General features: G+C 38.2%; 1 protein-coding gene across 4 annotated transcripts in view; it reads left to right on the plus strand.

Annotated features, from left to right (window-relative positions):
* Positions 1-24,494, plus strand: part of FER (tyrosine-protein kinase Fer) — a 751,747-nt gene that overhangs the window by 630,844 nt on the left and 96,409 nt on the right. For 2 of the 4 annotated variants that reach the window (XM_067159220.2, XM_067159229.2), the window contains exon 8: positions 21,117-21,275. The exons of the other annotated variants lie outside the window; for them this stretch is intronic. In XM_067159220.2, coding sequence (XP_067015321.2) covers positions 21,117-21,275 — 159 coding nt within the window. The remainder of the gene's footprint in view (positions 1-21,116; positions 21,276-24,494) is intronic. 4 annotated transcript variants of the gene reach the window in all.

Raw genomic sequence — 24,494 nt, forward strand, 5'->3', positions numbered from 1 at the left:
CATGAAAAAATCATGAAGAGTGCATCAGAGCAAATCCCACTACAGAAAAAGAGCAGACACCCATTTTGGAACACCGAATGTGACCAAGCCATATTGAATAGAAAAAACGCATACCAGAAGTTCATCAGCAACCGTACACCTGAAAACGAAGAAAAATTCCGCGAAGTCCGCAGACAGACCTCTAAACTCATCAGACAAACCAAGAGGAAATACCTGGAGGACCAACTGAAGTCGGCCGAACAGGACTTCCGCAACTACAACACCAGAAATTTTTACAGCGTCTTCCGCAACAGATTAAATGGGTACACGCCCAAGAACCTCTGCTTCAGAAAACAAAACGGAAAATTGGCACTCACAGATTATGAAAACACCAAGGAACTCACGAGATACTTCGAGTCACTACTCAACTGCCCAGAACCAACGGAGAGGTTTCCACTTAAACCCCACCCGAACCCAAACCCAGACTCATCCTCACCTACACAAGAGGAAATACACCGACACATACAACGACTGAAAAACAACAAGGCATCCGGAGACGACGGCATCATAGCAGAGCTTCTTAAACATCTAGGAAAGAATTCTCTCCAAGAACTTACACAAATCATACAAGAAATTTGGACAACGGAAAAACTACCAGAAAATTGGACAAACGCCCTCCTCGTTCCACTTCACAAAAAAAGTGACCGAACAGATGTGAACAATTACAGGGGAATTTCCCTGGTGCAAGTCACATACAAAATCCTCTCTGCAGTCCTCCTCCAAAGAACACAGGAACAACTAGAACCACTCATAGGCGAATACCAAGTGGGCTTCAGGCCTCACAGATCCTGTGCAGAACAGATACTCAACCTGAAAACCATCTTGAAACTACGACACACAAGAAAACAACCCACAATCTGCACCTTCGTGGACTTCCAGAAAGCATACGACTCCATTGACCGGCAATCTCTCTTCCAAACACTGAGTGAGTATGGACTGGACAACAAGACTCAAAAAATCATCAGACTAACTCTCACCAACACAACCTCCAAAGTAAAATTCATGGGAAATATATCTGAAAAATTTCAGATAAAAATCGGTGTCCGACAAGGAGATGGACTTTCCCCACTACTCTTTAACATAGCCGTGGACAAAATCATGAGAGAATGGGAACAAGCTCTAAAAGCTCAAGGAAATTGGCAACCATTAAGTATGACAAGAAGACATGTAAAAATCTCCTGTCTCGCTTTCGCAGATGATCTCGCAATCCTTGCAACAAACGAACAACAGGCAATCAGCTAAATCGAAACTCTCAAGAAATGCTCAGAAAAATTCGGCCTACAAATCTCCTTCTCAAAAACCAAGGTCATGTGCAACCACTGCAGCCTCCAGAATTTGAACACGAAATTTGGCACAATCGAAAAAGTAACTGAGTTCCGATATCTCGGGGAAATTATAGTACCAATAGGAAAAGAACAGAAGGCCCTCGAGGTCCGCATCCAGAAAATGAAGAGAGCCCTCGGCCGAACGTAAAACATTTACAACAAAAAATGCCTTTCAATCTTCACCAAAATTCGACATTACAACACTGTGATCAAACCTGAAATACTATATGCGAGTGAAACACTGGATCTCCACAGGAAAACAGTACTCGAAGACATTCTGAAAGAGGAACGTAAAATCTTCAGAAAAATTCTCGGCCCAAAACTGACTGACGAAGGATATAGACTGCAATCTCGTACAAAAACCGAGGAGCTCTCAAACCTTGCAGCTGACATCAGAAAAAGACACCTGAAATTTTATGGACACATCAAACGCCTTCCAGAAAACAGACTGACAAGAATCTTACTTGAGGCAACAGAAAACATCAAAACAAATAGGGGACAACGGAAATCCGCCAAGACCTGGAAAAATCAGGAATCAAAGTGGCCGACATTGCTAACCGAACCTGCTACAGAACGAAAATCAACAAGTGGGAAGTAGAGTCAGAGAGAAACCACAAGAAGAAGACAGGAGCTAAGTGGACAGAAGAACGAAGAACCACGATGAGAGAAAAACTGAAGGCTGCCTGGCAAAGAAGGAAATGCACAACTTCTAAGTGAGCTTTGCATGATCAGTTTTCTGGTCTTTTTCGCATCTAATAATAATAATAATAATAATAATAATAATAATAATGGTATTGTTCAAATTCACATAAAAGTTCAGTACCATTATCAGTTAAACTGACCTATAATACAGTTCTACATAATGCAAAATAACATACATGAAAAATGACTTACAAGCAGTAATAAAATTCAAACACTTACAGTCAAAAGAGCTTCCAATGAGTCTTATATCTTTCATTTTCTTAAAATTTACACTATGCTGACAAAGTCAGTATCACTTTATTCAAATTGTCTTCCACACATTTACCATTACTGTCTATGAATCCCTAAAGTCTTCATGAAACATGTTGAATGACATGCAGAACCTTTCACACAGTTGTGCAAATCTGTTCACTCCTTCAAGCCATGGAATATCTATATCTACCAGTCATGTAGAAGGTTCCATTACTTGATTTTTTCAATCAGTGTTTGGAACTCTGGCATATTGGCAGCATCACTTTGGGAATTACAGTTGGAGAAAATTGTCAGCAATCTATATTCCAGATTCTCAGAGAGTCTCTGGAGAAATGTATCCTGAGTTATTTTCACTACAGAAAATGGAACATTTTTAAGTGGAACATTACAAAATTTTCCATTCTGTATGGCAATTTCAGCTTCCGTCAGATATTTTGCAGGATATTCTTTCAATAGCATGAATGTTTCTATGAATTATTCTATAGCCGGGCTGAGTGGCTCAGGCAGTTGAGGTGCTGGCCTTCTGACCCCAACTTGGCAGGTTCAATCCTGGCTCAGTCCGGTGGTATTTGAAGGTGCTCAGATACGTCAACCTCATGTCGATAGATTTACTGGCATGTAAAAGAACTCCTTCAGGGAAAAATTCTGGCACCTCGGCGTCTCTGAAAACCTTAAAAGTAGTTAGTGGAAGGTAAAGCAAATAACATTATTATGCTAATTATTCTATAGGCATCAGTCAGATTAGTAGAATCTTCCTGCAATAATTCATTGATTACTCTAACTTCATAGAAACATCAGTTATTAGTGCTACATTAAACACAAACTCATGTGAACAAATATAAGGGCAGAGCTTTATACATTGAACACTATTTAGAACCATGATTCTGATCGTCTGATAATGTAACACTCAACAGCTCCATGAGATGAAGCTACCCAGCGAACAGACAGAATTCTTCCTACTTTTGCTATTTGCAGTCCTAGGTCGTTTACCTGTAGTTGGTACTGGTTTTTTGGGTATCTATGGTACATTGAGTGGACTTTATCCAGAATCTTTCAGCAATAATTAATTAATTATTCTAACTTCATAAAAACATCAGTTATTAGTGCTATATTAAACACAAACTCATGTGAACAAATATAAGGTCAGACCTTTGTACACTGAGTGCTATTTAGAAATTTTTTATTGAAATTTATTGAACGTCTCCCTTGGTAAGTTATTCCAATCCCTAACTCCCCTTCCTATAAATGAATATTTTCCCCAGTTTGTCCTCTTGAATTCCAACTTTATCTTCATATTGTGATCTCTCCTACTTTTATAAACGCCACTCAAACTTATTCGTCTACTAATGTCATTCCGCGCCATCCCTCCGCTGACAGCTCGGAACATACCACTTATGTCTCAAGTATTATTACAATATTATAAGTCCACCTGTCGAGCAGCTCTTCTTCTTTCTCTCAATTCTTCCCAACCCTAACTTTGCAACATTTTTGTAACACTACTCTTTTGTCGGAAATCACCCAGAACAAATCGAGCTGCTTTTCTTTGGATTTTTTCCAGTTCTTGAATCAGGTAATCCTGGTGAGGGTCCCATACACTGGAACCATACTCCAGTTGGGGTCTTACCAGAGACTTATATGCCCTCTCCTTTACATCCGTACTACAACCCCTAAACACCCTCATAACCATGAACCGTGAACCATGAACCGTGATTCTGATCATCATAATGTTACACTCAGCAGCTCCATGAGATGAAGCTACCCAGTGAACAGACAGAATTTATTCTCTCTACTTTTGCTATTTGCAGTCTAGGTTATTTACCTGTAGTTGATACTGGTTTTTTAGGGTATCTATGGTACAATGAATAGACTTTATACATAAAAATCTAAAATGCATTCATTCCAGACACTGAGTTTACAGTATTACCAACACTCAGTTCTATTCTATTAAAGAGTTGTTCGAAGGAACTGGAAATTGGTTTGGGTGTTGAAAAAGAACCAGAGCTCTATATTTCAAAAGAATGGGCAAACACTGAGCTTACGTTTTATGAAAGCAAGAAAGGGACGCTGCAAACATCACACTGAGGAAGAAAGTATTTGATCATAGAAAGCCAAAGCACACAGAACAATCTTAGACAAAGTTAACCTTGCAGAGAAGCAGCATTACATCTAATTGGTTAACAACTCAATAAACAGCACGTAAATACCTGTAAGGCTTTTTGTACAGCATAGCAAAAAATTGCATTTCATATAAACCCTGATTTAATAGATCTGTAGGTATCCAATGGACTAGCCACCAGTATAATTTATTGTATCAGTTCAGAAATGCAAAACAATGTTATGCAAGGAAATAGTTGCAGCTGATTCTTAATTGTTGGTTATTATAGATGAATCAACAACAATATCAACAAAAATACTTTTAGTAATATAAATCCATACATCTTTCAGTGGTGACAAACCAATAATATTTTTCTTTAAATTGCTATAATTGGAGTCTACTTCTTCTGAGAGAGTAGTGAATACTCTTCTTAACTGATTAATATTTAGTGGCTGCTCACATGAATTTTTAGCAAAAAGATTGAGTGGTGTAGGTAGAAATCGGGCTAATTTGGTGATAGGTAAAATTCTGGTGTGTTGAAATTACTGTGTCTGAAGTAACCTACTATTATCAAAGTCTGCCACATTTGGAAGTCTGAAGTAATATTCATTGTCACACATTCCAGAGCTTGATAAAGCAGTGTAAGTAGAAATACAGTTGGCAGTAGTGGTTAGATGTGGAAGTTCTTCACTATTGGCCTTTGAAATAATGTGGGATATTTAAAACATTAAACTGTTATAAAACAAAGAAACTTCAGTCAATTTAAAGGTAAGTAGGTTTTAGACTACAGTACATTCTGCCTTTCCAGATAGGTTTTAGATTCTTTTCTGGTGCGTTCTGGCACCACTGCATCCCTGATTATAACACATATAACACTATATAACATACCTGTAAAAAAGCAAAGAATGACTTGTTTTGTTCTACAAGAACATCCTCAGATTCTATCAAATCACATTAAATCATGTATTTATATGTTTAATATTGTTTATGTTGCATAAACTTGTCAGTGATTGTGAATGGGTGGTTTTATGAATAAGTGAGGCAAATTATGAATGTAGTTGTCCTCCACTGTGAGCTCAGTAACTTCAAGAAAGTTTCTGTACTTTACCTAAGCTGCTAATCATCCATTACCTCCAGCGACTATGTTTGGACTGAAGCCGGTTCCCTTGCTCTGGTCATGGTTGCTATGGAGTGGGGTTCAGGGGAAAGGTATAGGCAATAACTCTGTTCAGTGGAGAGGGGAGGGGAGGTGTTGTTTGGTCATCTTATAATGTCTTTTGTGTATTAGGGAGTAAATGCTTGAAAATGATTTTGATTAAATAAAACTGAGGAATTTAATTAAGCAGTACTGGTATCTCATAAAACATTATTTTTAGTGATATATAATAACCTACTAACACATCTTGAATGGTAATAATGCTGTTTGCACAGAGTCCACTCATGTTGGTTGGAGATTTTTTAAGGAGACATTCCCATGTGTTTGAGTTCCAAGTTGTAATGAAGTTCATGAATTATCTCATAAATTTTGCACAGCAGAACTGTTCACAATAAGAAGTGAAGAAGATAATGCACAATGCTGACAGAAGAAATTCCAGATGACACTGCGTATCAGATGGAAAATTTATCCAAAAATATATCACTAAACCATCTCTCTACGGAAATTTCTTATGGTTCTGTATAGAAGGCTATGAAGCTACTTGGGCTACTGTGGAGCAAGGAAACTGGTACATGTGGTGACTTTAAGGGTTAGGATATCTTTTGATGATGATGCTTGTTTAAAGGGGCCTAACATCTGAGGTCATTGGCCCCAGGATATCTTTTAATGGGCTTGGAAGCTTCAGATACTTCAAGATTATATCTACAGATATGAAAGAGGAAATAAATTAGCCTATATCGTTCCCTCAGTGATTACCCTATCAAATTCTCTATTAATAGACCTTGTTCAATTCTTTCATACAGCATTATAGGTACATATACGTGTATATACATCTTATTTCAGAATTATGTGGATACTTTACCCAAAATTTTCAAAACCTGACATGTTTGTAGCATTACACAGTTTTTAGAGTATTAGCTCTTTATTTATTACCTAGCAAATTTATCACAGAAGAATTTGTTAGTTTAGGAGTAAACATGAGTGAAGCTACAAGGAAGAACTGTTGACCCTTTCAGGGACCCAAAATAGGTTTGGGTCTCGGCTCTTCTGAAGGCAACACTGAAGACTCTCCAGCTGAGAGTGGTAAGTCAGCAGCTCAAGTGCTTAAGAATACTCCCTGTGGTGGTTGTCTTTAATTCTGGAATGAGGTTTTCTTGGGTTCATAGTAGCCTTCTTCGGTGTGGAAACTGGAGTGGGGTGGTGGTATAACAGATGAAATTAAGACGTTATTTAGTTCAAAAATCCTATTGTATGATACTTCATTCACCTTTAGTGCTGGACAAGGAGCAAACTAACAGAATGCAAAATAGGAGCTTTTTGCAATCACAAAATCTTTGCTCAAACTGAATAAGGTTTACTGTATTACAGCCAGGAAATTCTAGACATTTTATCCAACCGGTCAATTGTCAACTGATGCAGAGTTGATTCCCATAGGGAACCTAAAATATTTGTCCCGAATGAGTAAATTTATAATACCAATATAATGGTCCGTTATTGGACATTATAAATTTTCCAGCTAACTCATTCTTGGTTGCCTGCGTTTCGCCCTCGTGTGCTAAGTTAGGCTCGTCAGTTGGGACTTAGCACACCACCCAAGACGCAAGGCTAGTGCATACCGTGGAGGCCACTGCATAGGCTATTTGAAGCCACCAGCAGTGCCAATGCACTATGAGAGCTATGTCTCATTTCCAAAAAATAGATGCCTGCCTGGCCATCAAATGATGCAGAGTTGATTCCCATAGGGAACCGAAAATATTTGTCCCGAATGAGTAAATTTATAATACTAATATAATGGTCCGTTATTGGACATTATAAATTTTCCAGCTAACTCATTCTTGGTTGCCTGAGTTTCGCCCTCGTGTGCTAAGTTAGGCTCGTCAGTTGGGACTTAGCACATCACCCAAGACGCAAGGCTAGTGCATACCGTGGAGGCCACTGCATAGGCTATTTGAAGCTACCAGCAGTGCCAATGCACTATGAGAGCTATGTCTCATTTCCAAAAAATAGATGCCTGCCTGGCCATCAAATGATGCAGAGTTGATTCCCATAGGGAACCTAAAATATTTGTCCCGAATGAGTAAATTTATAATACCAATATAATGGTCCGTTATTGGACATTATAAATTTTCCAGCTAACTCATTCTTGGTTGCCTGCGTTTCGCCCTCGTGTGCTAAGTTAGGCTCGTCAGTTAGGACTTAGCACATCACCCAAGACGCAAGGCTAGTGCATACCGTGGAGGCCACTGCATAGGCTATTTGAAGCCACCAGCAGTGCCAATGCACTATGAGAGCTATGTCTCATTTCCAAAAAATAGATGCCTGCCTGGCCATCAAATGATGCAGAGTTGATTCCCATAGGGAACCGAAAATATTTGTCCCGAATGAGTAAATTTATAATACCAATATAATGGTCCGTTATTGGACATTATAAATTTTCCAGCTAACTCATTCTTGGTTGCCTGAGTTTCGCCCTCGTGTGCTAAGTTAGGCTCGTCAGTTGGGACTTAGCACATCACCCAAGACGCAAGGCTAGTGCATACCGTGGAGGCCACTGCATAGGCTATTTGAAGCCACCAGCAGTGCCAATGCACTATGAGAGCTATGTCTCATTTCCAAAAAATAGATGCCTGCCTGGCCATCAAATGATGCAGAGTTGAATCCCATAGGGAACCTAAAATATTTGTCCCGAATGAGTAAATTTATAATACCAATATAATGGTCCGTTATTGGACATTATAAATTTTCCAGCTAACTCATTCTTGGTTGCCTGCGTTTCGCCCTCGTGTGCTAAGTTAGGCTCGTCAGTTAGGACTTAGCACATCACCCAAGACGCAAGGCTAGTGCATACCGTGGAGGCCACTGCATAGGCTATTTGAAGCCACCAGCAGTGCCAATGCACTATGAGAGCTATGTCTCATTTCCAAAAAATAGATGCCTGCCTGGCCATCAAATGATGCAGAGTTGATTCCCATAGTGCATTGGCACTGCTGGTGGCTTCAAATAGCCTATGCAGTGGCCTCCACGGTATGCACTAGCCTTGCGTTTTGGGTGGTGTGCTAAGTCCCAACTGACGAGCCTAACTTAGCACACGAGGGCGAAACGCAGGCAACCAAGAATGAGTTAGCTGGAAAATTTATAATGTCCAATAACGGACCATTATATTGGTATTATAATTGTCAACATGTCCGATTCCATGGCTAAATAGTTAGCATGCTAGGCTTTGGTCACAGAGGTTCCGGGTTTGATTCCCGGCAGGGTTGGGAATTTTAACCATCATTGGTTAATTTCGCTGGCACGGGGGCTGGGTGTGTCATCTTCTTAATCGTTTCATCCTCATCACGACGAGCAGGTCGCCTACGGGCGTCAAATCAAAGACCTGCACCTGGCAAGCCGAACATGTCCTTGGACACTCGTGGCACTAAAAACCATACGCCATTTCATTTCAATCATCAACTCAGTTGTGTTGTTTTGCAACAGATCCTGTGACAGGCAATTCCTGACAAGACAGGTAATCAGCAGTTCTGTTGCTTAATTTCATGTGCATCTGTCTATAAATTCAGCTGCCAATAGACGTGAAAGATTATAAAATTAGTTTCTGTTCTCAGCAGCTGTGAACTTGTTCTTCCAGATTGGTATGTTGATTATCAGGATGATGATAATGTTCTTGTGGTTCTACTTCTTCCATACTGCACTGTACTGACTTTGTATAGAGATGATGATGATGATGATGATAATGATAATAATATATTATTATTATTATTATTATTATTATTATTATTATTATTATTATTATTATTAACACATAAACTGGTGGGAACAATGTTGGGAGGTTACTCAAAATGAGGAAATAAAGGCTAAGTTAGAAAAAACTCGATGAATGAAGCTATATGTATAAACTGGCTTCAATCAAGTCAGTGCACTCTGTGGGAAATGTGACCTCACCAGGGTATGCTAGGAGTGGTGCTGTATAGTCAGACTGGCAGACTCAAGCAAAATGAATCTGGGACAAGGTTGAATGTCGCATACAGTTATCATACACCTTAGTGCAGTTTCATACCTATATGTTGCGTAACCTTACAGGCTACATAACATTCCCAAGTTAATTGGTTAACACCAAGCCTCCCCGTAGTTAACACTACTGGAAGGAATTCTACTACTATCCTTTTAATATACATTTTTTATATAGTCTCGTGAGCTTCCTCGCGAATCCTGGTATCACGTACATCTGGTTTGCACCAGATTCATGCATGCAGTGGGCATTTCCTGGTTGACCTATGGTGTTACGGGAGGTAGCCTTGCCGTACCAGGTCCTGCCGGGTAATGGTCACTGCGTGAGGGGTACACAATCTGATCATAGTTGTACAGTAATCATATGGGTAGATGTGAGTCATTCACAGGGCTGGCGGCACTCCAGTAGTGTGTTGACCGTTGGCCATTTATTCCTAATGTATTACAATCCTCTTTTCATTCAATTTCTATATGGTGTTGGTGGCTCAGGCTATGATGCAATGAACTCTGTATTGGGTGAAGGCCTGTCTGGATTCAATAAATGTAAATGTAAATATAAACTGGCTTCAGTGGTGGGGTCATGTGAGGTGAATGGGAGATGATAAGTTTCCTGGAAGAATAATGGACTTGGCCATGTAGGGCAAGAAAAGCAGAGGGAGACCAAAGGGATAATCATTAACGAACACAGATGTAGAACTAGACGAGGCAACAGAGCTAGTTGCAAATAGCGGATTGTGGAAACATTTAGTTAATTCAAAGAGGTTTACAGATTTAACACTGAAAGGCATAGAAGTCTATTATGAAGTTGTGTGTGTGTGTGTGTGTTTAAAATACAAGTATTCATCGTATCGTCAATACTTAAAAAAACATTAGAGTGAAGCTTTCACGGTCTGTTATACTGCTGTAAAGTTCTTATCCCAGGGTGGACCATGTTGTTATTTTACGTGACTTTTGAATACATTGCAATATTCTTTATCAAGGTCAAACTGCCTGAGGAGGCTGGTTGAGTATGATGTATTGAAACGTCAGCAAGTTTTACATAAGGTACATGAAATAACAATACGGTCAAACTCAGATTGAAAACTAAGCGAATTTTTGATGCTGTCGACACAACACTTCATGTGGTATAAATAAGCTTGTTGTTGGAGAGAGCTTTGTCAAAGTACTTCCTTTATATATCAATATTTCAGTTTGGATATTAGTAAGGATGGCATATGGTTATAAATGAGGAAAGAAAGGTATAGTGATAGACTTAGGTGTAAGATTAAACTATAGCTCTGAATCTAGTGGATATTGGAACTGAGTGATAAAAATGTTCACAATCAGCTATTGGAACACATATTGAAGGCATACTTCCCTACTGCTTGAAATATATGGACATTGTTTCAATCAAGCATTGTCATTTTATAATGTATGGCCATTAATTCCACTAATTCAATCACTGTTTGCTCCTAATCGGTTCTCATCATTGTTGCCAGTTTCTTTTGGATAAGTACAGAATAAGCTTCTTGTGCAGTATGAACAAATTCAAAGATCACATGGAAAAAAGTGAAATTGTGCCAATTAACCCACAAAGTTTATATTATTGTTTAAGTTAACTGTTGTGATCTGGAGCATATTAATGAAATTACTAGATCTCCTATGAAAATTAGGGTAGCTACTTGACTGTATAAGTATTTTCCTGCTGAATTTCAAGTTCTTGAACTTCCTACCTTTGATACGGGAAGTGTAGGATAAGAAGAAAGCTAGATAAACACAAGACTGAAAACCCATCATGATGACACCTCAATGAGTTTTGATGCAAGCTGATGAGCTCATCAGAGACTGAGAAGAAATGGATGCAGAAGAACTGGGTTTGATGAGGAGAGAGCCCATCTGCTGTATATCAGTATGAAGATGAAGATGACTGTGACCTGTTCCAAGAACTTTCTGTAAATAGTAATATGTTTTATGGTCATATGTATTTTATGTCAACCATTGTAAATGTATTTAAGGCAGTTTTCATGTTGATTGTTATTAGGATCCTTTGATAGTTTTATTTATTTATCACGAACTGATGATGATTCCAAGGGAATTGAATCTGGTTTTCACTCAATAAATGTCATGTTTTATACATTGTGCTGAATGGAGGAACATCCCTCGATTAATTCCCATTATATAAAATTGTCCTTGCCGTCTTGTGTTTTCATGTTGGTCCTTGTTTCCTCTTTCTGTTGCTCCCTTTTCCCCACACTGACTTGGGATTACATTTATACTGTGTTCCTACCCATGTTCCTCTGTCTTTACAATCATAAACTTGTTATAATGTTGCAAGCACATTGTTACGGCAAAAATTCTTCAGACAATACTTTATCCATTTTCTAAAATTCTGCAGTCATGTCATTCCTCTGACTGACACAAGAGAGAACTAATCTTTTTGAACCAATTACTATTCTGTCTGGCTGTCTGCAAATATGTGGATCAGCTGACGAAAGAGAAGGACTATGAAATCCAGGAAAATGGAAAATATCTTAGACTTGAAAAATTATACTGTGAAGGTCGGTAAAGAGCAAGATTTGATCAAGGAGGATCAGAGAGATAAAATGAAAGTAAGTGGAAGTAATACTTGACTGGAATCCCATGATTGCCAATTAAACTAGAGAAGATCACAGGGAGATAATTTGTGCAGTGATTTAACTGCTAGCTTTTTGCCCAGACAGTCAAGGTTTGATTCCCGGTTGGAATTTTCACCTGAAAAATCATATGGCATCAAGAAGCACATGCCAGGCTGAATGGCTCAGACAGTTGAGGCGGTCTTCTGACCTCAACTTGGCAGGTTTGATCTTGGCTCATTCTGGTGGTATTTGAAGGTGCTCAAATACATCATCCTCATGTTGGTAGATGTACTGGCACGTAATAGAACTCCTGCAGGACAAAATTCCAGCACTTCGGTGTCTCTAAAAACTGAAAAAAGTAGTTAGTGGGAAATAAAGCCAATAACATTATTATTATTTAACCCGTATACTGGGGAGCGCGACTTAAGTCGCTCGAGGAAATAACCAGCCAGGTGGGGAGAGCGACTTCAGTCGTATGCTGCTATTTTATTTTTTTCCTCGACTCTCAGCTTAGCCAGAGTTATGAAATTCAGTCCTCGTTATCTGCATACCCCTGTCATCAAGTGGTATTTTTAGTAAGTACTTCCGCTTAACAGAAACAGATCAGAGAGAGATGTATATCATTCAACATAATTCGCTTCCGTGCAAAAGCGCGTTATGTGTTCGCCTCGCACGGGAACTAGGCTAATCAGCTGCGTCCTTGCTATGTGCTTACTCGAAAACTTTAGTGTTTTATGAGACTGGGAACTGTATAGTATATCAGTATGAAAAGGAGTACTGTAATTTCGGGGAGGAGTGAATTTGAACTTATAGATGCGTTGCACTTCTGTTGTTTCATAAGAGTACTTTTCAGTCATAATTATGTCTTCTAAACGACATCGAGTTGAAGAATTACGTGATGACAGCTTGCGTTCACTTGTACATGAAATGTTGGAGTTTAGCGACGAGGACGATGACTTCAGTGACTTCCATTCAGATAGTGAAGATAATTCGTTCTCTGGAGAAGGAGGCACATGTGGTACAGGACAGCATTCTGGTGCTATCACAGCGAATGGTCGCGGGTTCGAAAGTAACACCTCGGGTGACAACAGTGACGATGGAGAGATACAGGCAGATTCAAACTGCACTGATATGTCAGGGCCTATTACGTGGGTAGAAGATGGACAGAAAAGGAGTAGATTTCCAACAAAGTTCATTCCTGGAGTAAAAGGACAGTTTATGGATGTAAAGACTCCAGAGGATATTTACAAACTGTTTGTGGACGATACTATCTGTCAGTATATTGCTGAGCAAACTAATATTTATGCGCAACAGAAAATTCATGGGAAAACACTGGTTCACAAAATGAAACGGAGGAGTAGGGAAAAAGACTGGATACCTACAAATAAGGATGAAATAAAACTTTTATTCGGACTTTTGCTTCTTCAAGGGATTATCCACAAACCTACAATGGGGCATTATTTTTCTCGTAACAAGTTTCTGGCCACGCCCATATTTTACGAGACCATGACGGAAAAGAGGTTTTTCCTTCTCTTGAAATTTCTCCATTTTTCTGACAATGAGGCCTACGATGGGCAGATGCCTCCTAAACTATACCAGGTAAAGCCAGTCTTCGATCACTTTGTGAAAATGTTTCAACAGGCTTACATCCCGGATGACCAGCTATCCATAGACGAAAGCCTTCTTCTATGGAAAGGTCGCCTTGGTTGGAAGGTATACATTCCAAAGAAAAGATCCCGGTTCGGAATGGAATCTTAAAAAATTTGCGAAGCGAAAACGGGTTACGTGTGGAATATGTTGTGGTACACGGGAAAATCAACAGAACTCAAGAGCGAAGTCCATGGCATCGATCTATCACAGTCTTCCAAGCCGACGAGAATTGTGTGTACTCTGGCAGATAATCTGCTGAAACAAGGATACCTGACAGGAATGGACAACTACTATAGCAGCCCTGAATTATACGACCTGCTAAATGACCTCGATACTGACGCAGTGGGTACAGTAAGAACCAACCGGAAAAATCTCCCTAAGGAACTTATGAGTAAAAAGCGGAAGAAAGGAGAGGTAACGGCTGCTTATCGAAAGAAACTCATGGTTCTAAAATGGAAGGACAAGAGAGATGTTTGCATGCTCAGTAGTATCCATGATGCTGAAATGCGAACTGTCCCTATCAGAGGAAAGGACGAAACCAAAGAGAAACCTGTAGTTTGCATAGACTACAATGATTCTATGGGGGGAGTTGACCTTTCCGATCAGTACGTCATTATGTACTCCACAGCAAGGAAGCGAATGAAGAAATATTACCATAAAATTTTCCAGCATCTTCTGGACCTCGTGTGGTATTCAATTCATTCATCATTTTCCGGCAACATGGAGGAAAATGCAATCACCTGCAGTTCAGAATTCACCTCATCGATAAAATCCTCGAAAAGTACACAGGTTCAACCCCGCTGAAGCAATGCCTGTCCTTTCAGTTAGACCACTTCCCGCTACTCCCACAGAAAGATTCAGTGTTAGGCATTTTCCTGATGTGAATCCACCATCGGGAAGAAGGCAGCATGGTGTGAAGAGGTGCATGGTGTGTCTGGCGAAAAGAGAGAGACGTGAAACAATCTACAGGTGCAGTGACTGCGACGTCGCTCTCTGTGCAGCTCCGTGTTTCCGTGTTTATCACATGCAAGATGTGTAAAAACAGTGCGTGAGATGTAAACTGTGTGACTAGTGTAAATAATATAATTAGTGAAATCAGTCCTGGTGTGTAAATTCATTTCGATAAAGAAGTAATTATTGTGAGAAGACGATTAGAACCAGGCTACCACTGTAAGTACTTACTCTCAACTTATTACTGCGATTGCAAACCCAGAATGAAATGTATTTCTCTCAACTGCGGTATTTATTTCAGAAATTGTAGATTAGTTAATGATAAAGTGTATTTGCAGTGTAGAGGCTTTTAATTTTCCTGAAATTAATATGAAAATATAGATATTCCGAAAAGAAATTTATATTTGTAATATACAGAAGTTAGTACGAGACTTAGGTCGTTTTTGCTCCAAAACTATAACACCCACAAATATTAACAAATAGGCAAAAAATCACTTTCTATATCAGAATTAGGATATACGTAGCATTTTATTATCAAGTATATCAACATTTGGAAGGTTTCTTGAATTTATTTGATTATTTTTCGAGTTACGAAAATTCGTCCCCACCAGAACAGAGTTACCGTATCGCGCGCTCCCCAGTTAACAGGTTAAGAAGGGCATAGAGATAAACTGAAGAAATATATAAGGAGGTAACTGACCCTTATCATCCAAGTACTTCACTTTAGTATATACACTGCTGGCCAAACGTTTCGGACAAAACATATGCAACAGCAATGAGTTTACGTTCAACGTTCAGCATCGGCAAAAATGCATCCTACTGTATAACACCTACAGTGAAACATGGATGGGGCTCTGTGATGGTTTGGGGTTGTTTCACCTTCAGTGGAGTTGGTAGACTGCACCGAATTTAAGGAATACTGGACAAAAACAGCTACCATTCCATCCTGTCTCGTTATGCTATTCCATCAGGACAGCAACGTGGGTTTGTCCTCCAACAAGCCAGTGACATGTCTCGCTATTGCATGAATTATCTGCAAAACAAACAAAACTCTGGGGAATTGTTTTGAATCCCTGGACTTAAATCCAATTGAGCTGCTGTGGGAGGAATTTGATTGGCAAGTCCAAAAAGAGTGTCCTTCTTCATCAGAAAAGCTGTGGGACATCTTGCAGAATGCCTGGCAAAGTATGCCTGCATCAGTTTTAGAAAAACTTGTTCTGATAATGCCAAGAATAGTCAAAAGTGTACTTGGAGCAAAGGGGAGTTTCTTTGATGAGAAGAAACTTTGATGTGTTCTGGTGATCTGTGGGAGTAAACGTGTAAATATTGTCTATTTCTTGCTCAGATGTAATGTAAAAACATAGTTTTATTGTAAAATATTATTTTTAGAATATATATTTGTCAATTCCTTGCATAGGTATGTTGTTTTCTTTTAATCTCAGTCCATTCTTTAACAGTTCAATGTTTGTCCGGAAACTTTTGACCGGCAGTGTATGTTTTACAAGTAACTTCATTTCAAAATCACAAAAACTGTCTTTCAGTCTAGGAGTAGAGTTTAAAAACTTGAGTTTACCTGAATACTTCATGACTGTTGGTAACATTGTTATGAATGATAGGTTGGTAACTAACCTCTTAGAACTGAGAATAATGTTTCCTTTAATAATGATAGAATTCTATTAAAATGTACATAGCGAATATTATAATTGTGATTTGTAATGTATTCAGTGCTTACTGTATCATTATAGACAAATTATCATCCCTTGAATAGCTTTTTGTAAGAGACAAGTGGTGTATACTTGAATGAACTAAATAAAAGAACAAATGTATATTTTTAAAATATCTATTAATAACATGTATGACATGTATTATATCACAGAATCCTTATTAACTGCTTAACATTTCCTTGTCAAGTACTGTCATACTGCCATTTACTGTATTAACCAAGTATTAACCAAGTATTAACCAAGAGATATTAAATTTTAATAAATCTAAATGTAATTAACTATATGTATCATAAATTTTGCTTATATGAATTGTTGTTTTTGATGGAGGTTTGCATAATTCTCATTCTAAAATGAAGAATCATTATACATTCCTTTGGTTGAACTTGAACTGTAAATTAATATCAATGTAAAGCTGACAATTTAAAAATAATGCTCACTGTGATTCTAGGTGTTGTAACATTCCATGAAACGTCAACATTGTACATTTAGTTACACTTTAATTCATTCTAGAAATGGGTAGCTGGGGAGTAATAGTGAAATAAATTGACCTTAATATGTATTTTTCTGATATAAATTGTTTTTCTGTTGGAGATTTACCAAACTCTTGTTCTCAAATGGAGAACCATGAAACTTTTTGCAGGTTGAATTTAACAGTAAATCAGTATAATGTTGATAATTTTAAAAATAATGCTCAGTGTGATCTAGGTGAACTCAATGAAACTTCAACACTGAACACTGAGTTACACTTTAGTTTATTCTACATCAGAACTTTGCTGGAGGAGAGTGAACTAAATAAAAGAACAAATGTATGTTGTTTTACGAAAATCTGATAATAGTATTGTATGACATGCATTTATTAAGGGCTGTGAATGTGAGCAGGCATTAAGGAATATGAATAAAAGGACAAATGCATTTTTAAAAAAAAACATCTGATAATAATATTGTATGCCATGTATTTAGTAGAAACCGTGAGTGTGAGTGGGTATTAAGGAGTTTGAGTGTGAGAGAGATAATTAGGCTTTTAGCAGAGGACAAGAATGATGGTAGGTCTTCCTCAATGAGTGCAGGATATGATAGGTAGGGAAAAGCGAGGGAAAGGAAGAGGAGAAATTTTAGAACACAGGTGGGCTAATGTTTCAAGTTGAAGGAAAATAAGGGCTAAGGGCTCTAATCAGCGAGTAGGTTCAGGAGATGTATCAGTGAAGAATCAGTATGAGTCACTGCAGGTATAACAGCAGAAGGTAGAGGGGGAACTAGGAAGTGTTATAGAGGAGGGGGGAGGGAAGAGGAAAGGGAAACGTAGAGTAGAGAATAGGAAGAGCGAGGTGGAACAGTATCGTGAGAGGGAGAGTAGGGAAGAGGAAGTAGGTTCTTCAGCTGTCAGAGAAGTTAAGAGAGCCCAGAAGAGGAGGGTATCTAATGAGGTGGGTGGGGGTTGAGGCTCTGGTCATGGGTGACTTTATTGTTAGGCATGTCGGGAAAGTGTATGGAGGAAGGGTAACCAGGGCAGAGTATTATCCATCAATTAGTTTAAGGCAGATATAGAGGAAGGTAGAAGAAACAGAGAAGGTTAAGGAGAAGGTCATAATTTTCTACGTTGATACCAACAACATAAAGCAAGAAGGAATAGGTATAATTTACAGTGAATTAGAATTGACTCTCTACAGGAAGCATTGCAGTTGTGGCCTATCTGAGTGCACAGTTCGGATGGCAACAATGTCTGTTCAGAGTCAGATGTGAGCAGGCAGTTCAAGAGATTGTGCAACACCGAATTATGAGATTAAAAGCACAATGGTTCTGTAACAACCTGTTACACAAAAATAAACTGTTTACACAAAGATAAACTGTTAACAGAACCAGTAACAAAGCAACTTGAAAAGGAGTGAATTGTTACTCTAACGATTGTTGTACACTTATTAGGTTCATAGCAAACATTCAAAATGTTTACCTTGACTTTCCAAGCATAGGGAAACACGTTTGCATTTATTATCAAAACCTTTCACCAATGTTTCACTTCGCACAGATTTCACAATGTTTGTTCTGGCTATTTTTAATTCCTCAACTGTTCTGGGAGTAGATGGTAAACTGAGGACTTGGCGCACCCCAGAAAAAAACATCAGGAGATGAAGAATTGGGACTACGTGATGGCCAGAGCCCTTGTAAAATTATTCGCTCCCCAAAGATATCGCTTAAAAATTGCATGGAACTGGGAAGTGTTACAGAGGAGGAGTGAAGGAAGAGGAAAGGGAATGGTAGGAAAGGGAAACGTAGAGTGGAGGATAGGAAGAGGAAGGTGGAACAGGTCGTGAAAGTATAAGCTGTGGCTCTGTTTTGAAGAATAAGCCCATCATTTCTGTTTCATACAATTGTGCAATGAACGGTAGCAAAATTACAGTAAACTTCTGAATCTACAGTACTCTTAAAAATATCAGCCAAATAATTCATGAACATGAGATTGTAATCCGCATGCTTATCTTTTGAGAATGAAGTTGTGTTTCATGAATTGCATGTGGATTTTCAGATGTTCATTGTTGGGTATTTAGGCTGTTTATGTAACCATTTAAACGAAACCGAGCAAATGTTCATTTATAGGAAAAGATATTAAGGATTGGATTAGTTTATCTAGTTTTTCTATAAATGTCCAAGTTCTTTGAAGTCATTTAAGAAAAGACTAGATAAACAATTGATAGGAAATCTGCCACCTGGGTGACAGCCCTAAATGCAGATCAATGATCGTTGATTGTTTGAGTGCTATTGCAGATAAATGTTGGGCACAGCTGAGCAGAAAGACACAAATTATGTATCAACCTCTGGCTATTTCTTGATGGATGCCCTAAGTATTTTTTTTGCATCTGTTTCTTTGCACAGGCCAGAGCAAAATGTGGCTTTCACAGAAGTCTTCATCTCGTTTATGGGTGTGGCAGTACGGAAGCTCCTGAAGTGCTAAGCAATGACATTTATAGCATACTAGTGTGTCTGGTTGTTGTGAAAGGTACTTCTCATAGAGTTATTCATGTTTGGCTCAACGAGGAAAGCAATAGGAAACTAACTCATTCCTCATCTTGCCTAGTATGCCTCTTTATGGCATCACTATCAGTTTTTGCTGTTTCCTTATACATCATTAACCTTTGATGGTGCTATTGAGGATTCAGCTAGTGTATGGGCTGTTGACTTGACAGACACTATTATATAGTTGCAAAGATGATGATGATGATGATGATGATGATGATGATGATGATGATGACAGTGATCATAATAATAATAATAATAATAATGTTATATCTTATTTGTTTTTGCATCCCACTAACTATTATGGTTTTCTGAGGCACCGAGGTGCCAGAATTTCGTACCGTGGGAGTTATTTTACATGCCGGTAAATCAACAAATACAGGAATGACACACGTATTTGAGCACCTTCAAATATGACCGGACTGAGCCAGAATTGAACTGGAGGATCATTAGAATAAACCTATATTTTAGTCACTTTGAAAATGAAAAGTTATCTAGAAAGATAATGAGCTTTGTCCTTAACTAACACTACATTGGTATTAATGGTTGGTTTCAATATTGAGAAATGTATATAATTAAAACAATAACATCTGTTTGTCTATCCAACTGAAATTTTTATGACAGTTCAGTTTTTACAATGTTTATTTGTAGTAAAAACATGGTGGAAAATTATAAGGGAGCATAACACATAAATCTAAAAGATGACTGGAATTTATTGTTTTATGCAGAAAAACAATGAAATTATCAGGTTCATTAATTGAAATATTTAATTTTGTGCGTATGAAGATATGTTATTAAGCAACAGCCAAAAAAAATTAATTCATAATTTTTGTTTATGAAATATTGATAGAAAGAATTTCTTGAAGATATTTAAACAAAGTCAAAAATTAAAGTTGAATGAAGTCTAATGACCATGCTATGATTTCATACTATCCACCATGGTAGCATTGCCTTGTGATAATAGGTTGTGTTGATTTCAGAGAAAATTATTTTTGGAGCATTGAAGGAGATGGGAAATTTCTAAAATTGAAGAATCCAACCTTTAACTGAATTGCTCATAGTAAGTAGAGTTGCAAATTGTCTTCTTCAACATTTGAGGGTTGCGCCTGAGCAACACAGAACAAAATAGTTGGCAGAATTTTGTTTCAATGGTGGTGAGGAATTTTCAGTAGATAATTTTTTTAAACAAAAGCTTTGTCTGAAACACCATGATATTACTGAAAATCCAAGCAGTCAGTTGAGAAATAGTGATATGGATCTTGGATTATTTTTAAAATTAATACAGATCTACAAAAAATTGGATGCTTTTATTTATTTTTCTGTGAAAACATTAAATTTCATTCATCTGGTTGTAATATTTTGAAAATGTAGTAGTTGTGGATGGACTACAATCTTTCTTAATAATGGTTCTCAAAATAAATATTCTTACTTAGCTTGTATTAGAAAGAAGCAGATCTAACAAAGTTTAGTATGCTTTCTGTAAAAATAATCTTATAAAAGAAAAACAATGGGAATTTCTTGGTGAATTCATTTCAGTCTCTCTTTCTGTAAGCATGATGTAAACAGAGCTTGTGGTGAAGGTACTCTAACATGTTGTCTAACATTTTCCAGGGTGAGGAATCAGCCTTCACATTGAAAAGACATCTTGCTCAGCAGCGCTTAGTAAATATCCTGCGCAAACCATTCCGCAGAAAGTCCGTCCCATCTACCCCAGTGCTTGCTCGGTGTGGGGAGGGGCAGAGGGGTAGTAGCGAGCCTGGCGAGGAGAAAGTATGTCACCCTTTGGTTGATGATCACTTTAACAATTTGCTTGATAATGATATTCATGTACATACCTCCCCAAATGTTTTGATTCTCATACCAGTAACTCTTCATCTTCTGATAATTATAACCATGGTAAATTAATCTGCATCATTGTAGTCTGTAGAACTAATAAGCACAGTAGTTTGAAAACCTTCATTCTAACCAGCACTAACCATATGAATGTACATTGTTCATGGCAGATATGTTAGGCGACACTCCGGATATAAAAATATATTTTTACCTAATGCATGGATTTTCACGAAACTTTGTGGGAATGTCACCTACATAAAAGTAGAGATATCACAAACATTTCTTTCATATACAATTAATAGTTTTTCCAAAATAAATTTGTGTTTTTGAAATTTTTAATTCAACTTTTTCATGAAATTCAATTAACATGTTAATGGAAATTCATAATTAGGTAGATAATACTTGTTTTAAAATTACTACATGTCAGTTTTTCTGTACATAATTTATATAAGGAGATATATCATACTAAATTTTGTGTAAATGTTTATGTTCTAAAATTTTGGACTTAAAAATCCCTACTACTTGAAAACATTCTGCAATCAATAATTCCATACGCAAGTTTCTTAATATAGCTGTGATACATACAGGGTGGCCCACTTAAACCTTTCACCGCAGATATATCTGGAACAACAAGAGATTTTGAAAAAATGACTTTCATTGGCATGAAAGCAGGGAAGGGGCTAATTGAAGTAAATGCTATGAGCCGGTCAAAAATGTAGGAAAATAGTATTTTCACCATCACCTTATGTGTTTTAAATGGACACCTTGTATTATTTTGTGCGCATTGGTTAACATGAAAAATCATGTAAGTAATGGCATTTGTTTCATTGCAATAGGTCAATTACATCCTGAGATATTGCAACGTGAAGTTGGCGCTTGAGATAAACAAAACGCGCAGCAGTTGCACATTCCGAGAGTCCAACGCGAACCTCGCGGTCCTCTTACTCGCGATATGATTGCCGTACTATGATGCTACAGGCGCTGTACTTAATGTTATTTGCACTGTTATGAAGAGGCTTGAAACAATACCTATTTCCAGTCACACACAATGGAATTATAAAGAAAGGAGTTGCTCGTTCATGTTCTATTGATCTCTACTACTGTACAGTACTGGAATGGACATAACGGTAACAGAATTGAATATCACCGGTCGGGGTATTACAAAATCAATCGCTGACCGAGGATCTAGCAGAGGGGAAAAATGCTGGTTTACTGTACATAGTTGAACGTTAATTACATAATGTTACATGACAAGTACAGAACATGTTACAGAACATTTTTAATTACTACATTACACATGAATTTTTTCACATGGTGAAGTGATGACATAAACGTATGTTTGTACAGCAGTACGTACAAAATGAACAAAATTCTCAGAAACACACAAACATGTATGCTGGTATGCAACCGGATTTCTCACAACAGAAACTCTACCAAGCCTGTTTGAAGAGATCGCCATTTACATGGCAACACCGCTGTGCACGCTCCAACACTGATCGACTCACTGCTGCCAGTGTTTCTGGCACATGCAGCGGTAATATGGTCTTTCATGTTGTTCCTTGTTGTTGGAACCTGCTGATACACCACTTCACAATGTCCCCAAAGAAAAAAATCTAATGGGGCGAGGTCCGGTGATCATGCTGGAAATCTCTGAACAGGACTGCCTCGTCCTATCCATCGATTTGGGAACTGTTGATTTAGTGCATTTCTTGCCACTATGGCATTATGCGCAGGGTATCCATCATGCTGATACCACATTATTTGACGCAAATTCAGAGGTAGGTCTTCTAGTAGTACAGGTAAGATACGTCTCAAGAACTGCCTGTACTTTCGCCTAGTCAAAGTGCCATCAATGAAATGCGGGCCAATGATGTGCTGTCCATACATTGATGCTCCAATGACATTGATGGTCTACCTGACAAAGCCAATGTGGGTTTTCAATTGCCTAGTAATGCATATTGTGTAAGTTTACGTTCCCTTGGTTTGTAAACGTGGCTTCATCAGTAAACAGTACCCTACGCATAACGTCATGGCCTTGCTGCAGAACCCACTGGCAGTATTCCAGACGAATTTGAAAGTCATTGCCGTGAAGCCCTTGATGTAGTGACAAGTGGTATGGGTGGTATTTATGCCTGTGAAGAATGCGTAGCACGCTTGTTCAAGGGATTCCAATCTGTCTTTCTATTTCACGAGAACTGGCATGAGGATTTATTGCAATGGCTGCCAGAACAGCAACTTCTGCTGCTTCATGTGTTACTCTCTTGCTTCGGACCCGTGGTTGTGGAGACAAGCTTCCTGTAGCGCAAAGTCTTCTAACAATATTAGTGAAGATAGGACGAGTTGGGTGATGTCTGTTCGGGTTACGCTGTGCATAAAGTTGTGCTGCTCATGTGCCATTTTGGTGACATTCTCCGTAAAGTAATAACATGTCAACCATTTCTTCCTTAGTGAAATCCATATCAAATAGCTAGAAAAGATGGACAGTTACATTAATGCCATGTTTAAAACATTGATACCAATTACTGTGTACAGTACACCACTGTCATTTACCCAAACGTACCTCCAACAAGTCAATCTTCTTCATAGAGAACCTTTCGCACACTAGACAGTGGTGATGTCGTATCGTTCCGTTCTAGTACAGACCTTCAGAGGCGAGGGGTATATTGGGTAGTGTAATGGGTCAGCTTACACTGACCGGTGACATTAAATTTCATTACAGTAACTTTGCTGTATGAATTATGTACATTCTGAAGTATTACAATACAGAGTACTGCACTGTACTGTGTAGGTAAATAAAACACCCAAGAGAGAAACCGTTATTTACATATCCTTTTACTGTGGCAGGAAACCCTTCTCTTATTTTCATCGCTCTTGATAACAGTGCAAATAGCATTAAGCACAGAGCCTGTCGCACAGTAGTACATTAATCACATCACGATTAGAGGCACGTGAGGTTTGCGCTTGACTCTCGGGATATGCAACAGCTGCGCGTTTCGTTTATCTCAAGCGTCAACTTCACGTTGCAATATCTTGGGATCTAATTGACCTATTGCGATGAAACAAATGCCATTACTTACGTGATTTTTGATGTTAATGATTGTGCAAGAAATAATAGGGTGTCCATTTAAGAAAACGTAAGTTTATATTGAAAATACT

This window comes from Anabrus simplex, chromosome 1 (genome assembly GCF_040414725.1).
Source record: "Anabrus simplex isolate iqAnaSimp1 chromosome 1, ASM4041472v1, whole genome shotgun sequence".
Classification (NCBI taxonomy): domain Eukaryota; kingdom Metazoa; phylum Arthropoda; class Insecta; order Orthoptera; family Tettigoniidae; genus Anabrus; species Anabrus simplex.